This window comes from Protobothrops mucrosquamatus, unplaced genomic scaffold, assembly GCF_001527695.2.
Source record: "Protobothrops mucrosquamatus isolate PMUCROS unplaced genomic scaffold, P.Mucros_1.0 scaffold1399, whole genome shotgun sequence".
In the NCBI taxonomy this organism is placed as follows: domain Eukaryota; kingdom Metazoa; phylum Chordata; class Lepidosauria; order Squamata; family Viperidae; genus Protobothrops; species Protobothrops mucrosquamatus.
The window spans coordinates 134,080-140,728 of record NW_015387584.1 but is presented as its reverse complement, the minus strand read 5'-3'; the positions used below and the strand labels follow the sequence as shown (position 1 = coordinate 140,728).

At 38.4% G+C, this 6,649-nt stretch overlaps 1 protein-coding gene across 1 annotated transcript in view; it reads left to right on the top strand.

Annotated features, from left to right (window-relative positions):
- Positions 1-6,044, top strand: part of LOC107292641 (pepsin A) — a 14,027-nt gene extending 7,983 nt beyond the window's left edge. Inside the window, exons 6-10 of the mRNA XM_015821752.1 lie at positions 954-1,067; positions 1,439-1,571; positions 3,467-3,565; positions 4,667-4,806; positions 5,849-6,044. Of these exons, the coding sequence (XP_015677238.1) occupies positions 954-1,067; positions 1,439-1,571; positions 3,467-3,565; positions 4,667-4,806; positions 5,849-6,044 (682 nt within the window). The remainder of the gene's footprint in view (positions 1-953; positions 1,068-1,438; positions 1,572-3,466; positions 3,566-4,666; positions 4,807-5,848) is intronic.
- The last annotated feature ends 605 nt before the right edge of the window (positions 6,045-6,649 follow it).

Sequence of the window (6,649 nt, the reverse complement as noted above, 5' to 3'; positions counted from 1 at the left end):
TTTTTTTTTTTTTTTTTTTTTTTTTACAAAAAAAGCACTGATAAAGACAATTTATTGTTGATGCATGCTGAATAATTGAAAAAACAGCAGGAAAGAATTCATATGAGCTTGTATAGATTACAGAAAGCCCACTGACTGTGTTGACCATGATGAAAATGTCCTCAGGAAATTTGGAACCACAGAGCATCTTATCTCCTTACATGAAACTTATACATGGGACAGAAATCAGTAGACCAGGGGAACATAGTGGAACAGATTGGTGTCAGGTCAGCAAAAGATTAAGATAAGATGTACACCCTTTTATTTATGAAAGGGTTAGAGCAGGGGTCTTCAAACTTGGCCCTTTTATGACTTGTGGACTTCAACTCCCAGAATTCCTCAGCCAGACATGCTGGCTGAGGAATTCTGGGAGTTGAAGTCCACAAGTCATTAAAGGGCCCAAGTTTGAAGACCCCTGAGTTAGAGTATATGCCGAATATATATAGGGAAGGAAATGGACTGAAAGAATCTGTAGTTTTACAGCTCCTACACCAATTCCCAGAGCTTTCCCTTTCTTAAATTCCATTTCTTCAACAGCATTTACCCCCACCCTCATAATCACTAGATCAGTGTTTCTCAACCATGGCAACTTTACGATGTGTGGACTTCAACTCCCAAAATTCTCCAGCTAGCAACGCTAGCTGGAGAATTCTGGGAGTTGAAGTCCACACATCGTAAAGTTGCCAAGGTTGAGAAACACTGCACTAGATAGAAGCCAAGAGATACAACTCTCTAACTCTTTGCTACTACCAGTATTTTATAGGTGAAACAATCAACTAACTAACCCATCATTTTAAGGATATTATTTTAAAAAAAGATTCAATTGGTCAACACTATAATAGGAAACAAAGAAAGAAAAGAAAAAACATTTGCAGTTCCTCTAATTGACATGTTCTTATATGTTCATTTTTCAGTACTGAGCAAGGGAGTTTTGTAATGTTTGGTGGCATTGATGACTCCTACTATACTGGAAATCTCAACTGGGTGCCCATTACTGCTGAAATCTTTTGGGAGATCACTCTGGACAGGTAACCCAATTCCTACACCTTCAGCCTTTACATCCCTGCTTCGCATAGATGCAATTGAAAACAAAGTGCAGGATAATGGCAAAAGAAGATGCCTGTCAGTTCTACAAAGTAGGCCAGATTAGAAAATAGATGCTTTAACGATTATAGGAATGTAGTTTAGCATTGTGATATATTATAATAATAGACTCTTGAAAGCCTGCCAGAGTTTCCTTCTGCCCCCTCTTGTAGGAAAAAATATCAAGGTGGGTTATTTTGAATCTTTCTCATTCTTCTTCCTTTCCCATGGCAAAGTTGTTTTATAATTTCAAACGACCCACAGGCAAAAGGTCGAGATAGTTTTCTTTCTCTCACCTTTACCTATTTCTTTTCAGTATCACCGCTAATGGTCAATCCATTGCTTGTTCCGGTGGCTGCCGAGCTGTTGTTGACACTGGTACCTCTCTCCTGGCAGGTCCCAACAATGGCATTGCTAGCATTCAGAACTTCATTGGTTCCAATGATCAGGTAAGCTTGATAATAATGATATGAGACTATAATTCATATACATAAATAAATAATCATTACCAGTAATGAAAAAATGCTGGGAACATAGAGTAGTAAAAAGTAGAAAAAAATGATCAGGTTAAAATGTCGGATTTCCAAATACAAACAAATAAAGTTTTGACTAGATTTAACTGTTTGACAGTACACTAGATTTAACTGCTGTTGAAAAGAAGAAAGCATGGATAATTTATGTGGTCGTACCAGGGGATTGTAGAAGACAAAGAATTGGATAAGATCACAAAGCATCAAGGTCTGAAAATCAGAATTGAAAGATTATAATGTAAAGTAAAGCAGCTGTGGTGGTTCCAGTGGGTATCAGTACACTGGGTGCTAGACCAAAAAATCTTGGATGACATTTAGAAAATCTGTGCATTGAAAAAATTTCCATCTGTTAATTGCAAAAGGCTACACTACTTGGTTCCACCCACATGTTACACTAATACAGCGGTTCTCAACCTATGGGCCGCGACCCCATTTGGGGTCGATCGACCATTTCACAGGGGTCGCCAAGCAAGGCTGTCCACCATTTTTTTCCCCTTTTCTGGCGAGTGCCTTACCTCCCTTGAGCTGGGCCAGCTGGTGGTCGGCCTGCTCCGTCTCTGCCGCTTGCCAGCTACGCCTTGGCCGGCGCAGGGGGCGGAACCATGCATGCGCAGCGCTCCCGGGCAGGGAAAGTCCTCGACTTACGACTGGTTGGGTAGTCCTCGACTTACGACCAGTTTAGTCCTCGACTTACGACCGGTTTAGTCCTCGACTTACGACCGGTTGGGGGTCGCGGCATTAAAAAGGTTGAGAACCACTGCACTAATACATTGTGACATCCTAGGTTCTTCAAAAGAATTCAATGCATATGAAGGCCAATACTAGCTAAAGAACTGGCAATGGTGATTTCCACATTATTGTGTATATAATAATTCTTAAAGTTGAGAGAGGAAGACAGACCAAGCGTATTACGCTAGGATATCTTTACAGATCTATGGTTCACTGATTTTGTAAATCTTAAGAAGAGGTTTTTCAGGTAATTGCTAGTGTTTTTTGCTATTGTTATGTACAATCCATTTTCTCCCTCTATTCCTATTCTTATGCAAGATTCTTGGTTTGCCCTAATTTCCTAATGTGATCTAGCTAGGGAAATGCCATTTTCAGTCCTAGTTAATCAGCAGTCTCATATAATTGCCATGCAGAATAGAGTGGTGCATGTATGGAAGACAGTGCTGCTCAGACCATTACACCAGACCCTCATCATGGACCATGTGTCCTCCACTAAGCCCTCACTTCAAGTTCCTTTGATTCCTCTACTAGACCAAGATTACACATAAAAATGAAAGAAAACAAAACCCATAAAGATACAAACTGATTATTACTAGCCAGGCTCACCTTCTTCCTCTCCTGATATCGTTCTGCTGACATGTGGTAGGCCTTCCACACTGCAAACAATTATCACTTGGAATATAATCCTGGACTGAGGTCATCACTGTTGAATCTAAGGACATCTTATTTCAGGAAGCATCATTCTAATGCAAGACTGAGCAATTCATTTTCTCAAGGAACCACATGAGAAACTGGGACTGTTGTGGAGGGCTGAACCAGTAGGGCTGTGAAGGTGCATAGGCACATACGCATGCACATACGTAAATTGAAAAAAAAATAGCAGTCATCTTCAAAATAAAAGTAATCCACATGAGACAGTCAGGGACAGCCAAAAGATCAGCGGTGGCTGGGGGGGGGGCTGTAAAATGCCCAGGTCTATTCTAATGCATTTTTTTTTGGATAATTTCTAGTCCATAATGCCCAGCTTTTTTTTCTTTCTCAAATATTATTGGGCTGCTAATATGTGTTTTCTGTTCATCCTACAGAACATAGTCAACTGCAATGCTATCAGCCAACTGCCTGACATTGTCTTCACCATCAATGGCATTGAATACCCTGTGCCTGCCAGTGCCTACATTCGCCAGGTAAGATCTGTGATTTATCCAAAAATTATCTCAAATGATTTAGTTCATACAATAAACCTCTAAAGGAAAAAAAATCTGACCCATAAAAGAATTATAGCAAGACAATCTCAGTCAGTTATATTCAAGTGGGAGACATCTTCTAACATTTGAAGTGTTTTTGATAACTTTTAGCAACTATTTTCATTATGCATTAAGAATTAAACTCTGCAACTCTGAACATGAAATTCAACACATTTAGTGATAAGATTATTCTCATATAGATCATACTCATTTTTAGTAGATCTCTTTTCTCTATAGTAGACCATCCCCAATATGTTAAGACTTCAATTCCAGTGTCGGGCTATCTGGGGGATTATCAGAATAGAAATCCAACACATTTAAAGAGAACCAGGTTGAGGAAAGCTGTAGGAGATTATTTTAAAGAAAGAGTATTGTATCAGCTTATCATTTGGGACTCAAGAATAACCAAATATTGCAATATAAACCTAATGTTCATAGTATGGAAGATATACGTAAAGTGATTCTTTCCTTACGGCATTATTATTTCATTACGCCACAGTCCATGTACAAATGTTCAAGGAAAGCACGGTTAAATGAAAAAAAAACAAGTATGATTCACTGTTACATATTATTCATGGGGCTCTTTAGAAAGTTTCATACAGAGTCTGAACATGATTCTCAGCATCCCTGACTTTCCCTTGCATATAACTATGATACAATCATATTCTAGCAATGATTACTTTCTCCATGGCATTGCCTTCACTTTCTCTCCAACCCATGTTTTAGTCAGTGTTAGCTATACTAGGATGAACATAGCATTTTTCCTTACTCCAACATAACTCAACAGCAGGCTTAAGGTACGCAAAGCTGTAAGGGTTTGTCACCCATCACCTCGGAGGGAAATCAGATGACTCCAAATTTAAATAAGGTAGACAATGGAGACAACCTATTCAATGCAAATATGGTTTTCTGTTACTCCAGCATGGATAAGGAACAACTCAACAGGAGTGGGAGGGAATGTCAGCTTCCAAATGCTTTGTAATGGCTCTCTATTTAGGCCATTCAAATTCATCATACTGTATATTTGAACTTTTCTTTCAGTCCCAAGGTTATTGCCAGAGTGGCTTCCAGGATATACCCTTCCAAACTGATTTTTGGATCCTTGGTGATATCTTCATTCGTCAGTACTATTGTGTCTTTGACCGAGCAAACAACCAGATTGGCCTGGCTCCTATAGCAAAGTAATAGCAACAGCTTATTGGTCATATTTTAGCCTAAGGATAGTCTTGACTGTTTGGAATTAAATTTGGCAATTATGCTCCTGATCCCCATGCTTTAATGTCAGCAACAATAAATAAATATAAAAATAAATGACTTTATATTCACTGCACACTAAATGCACGTCAACTAACAAAGTGAAGTTAATCCATTCCAAATGAAATTTCCCAAGTGAATATGTCCAACCAAGGGGAACCCACCAACGTTGTGGATAATGGATATCACTGTCAAACAACTCTTAATTTTGGGAAGTTTTTTCCAGCATTCAACAAACATTTAACTTTCCTGCAATTAGTTATGAAATCAATAAATATACTTTCTAAAGCTTATATTCTTCTATATAGAAAAGAAAACTTTTAAAAATGAATTATATCAAACTATAAACTATACAAAAAATCCAGTTTGAGAATATTCGGATTAAATTTATTTGCCATAATTTTTATTATAATATACATTTTAGTTTTTAAAACCAACCATTTTGTTTAAATGGAAATGTTCACAGCACAGTAATACGAATTTTTTATATCAATATATGAAAAACACAGTGTAGGCATTTATTTTGACATGGCAACATACCAAGGTAAATTCACATAGAAATGTCCTTTAATTCCTGCCCAAATGAATACATGCATGTGTGTAGTGGCAATCTCAAAGGGGCTTTATCATATCTATCAATAAAACTTTGCATGCAGATGAGTCACATTGTCCAAGAGATGGCATCGAGTGATGTGCCCTAATCTGCCCTAATTTAGGAAATTGAGGGGGGGGAGGAAGAGTGGCAAGAGAAAAGGATGTAGCTGCCTTGATAACCAGACAATGTCACTTTAAGCCATAATCCATTGTTAGACCAAGGCATAGAGATATGAGGCTTAACAGGTTTTTATTCCCCCTTCCACAAATGTGGTTCCATGAAAGAAAATTGGAATCTGGACCAGTGAATTTTTAATCTCCTCATGTTTTTCAACTTTAACCCAGCATAAAATCATTACATGCACTATGAGGTAGGGTGGTTTTGATAGATCGTAAACTGAATCAGTTTGAGAACCTTAGCAAAGTCAGTCAGAATGTCTGTGGCATAATGTATCAAACACTTCAGACTCCTACAGTTAATACGTGGATTTGCCTGTCCAGCTACTACTGTTTTGCACTTTCTGGATTTTCACCTGCAAAAATTGCAGAGGAGAAGGCCCTTTCTGAGTAATGATTAAGGCTTAGAAGCCAGCAAAGCTAGAGTTGAAGATAGATGGCCTCTACCTGCCTCAAGGAAGTTCAGCCAGCCAGCCAAGGAAGAACTGTGGATATATTTCTAATCACTTTTCAAATTGCCACTGGGTGTGTCCAAAGTTATATTTCCTGTGGCTGTGCTGCCCTTTGGATTCAAAGGCAAAAGGGTGCTCTAGAACAAATGCATCTTTTCCCAATAACACACTGTTACAGCTGCAAAGGACAGTCACGTGATACAGGGAAAAGATGCAGTTGCTTTATGGAGACACAGCACCATTGTGGCTTTGAAACTGAAGCACTGCACTGCTCTAGTACAGTACATCATCCTGCACATTTACATCAGACCCAAGGCTACTGAGGAACAATGATGCTAGTTATTAAATTTTAGGAAGCACGTAAGTTACATAAATGATTATCCAATGAAGACTTACTGGACATTTCACAAAATTAGAATTCCCAGAGACTGAAATGGAGGAAAACAACAGCAGTCTTTCTAGTTTCAATTATCAAAAGTTGATATGCCCTTACAAAACACCCCTTTGAGGTAGTTGACAAAATTCAGTCATGCTGCCTATTTTATGA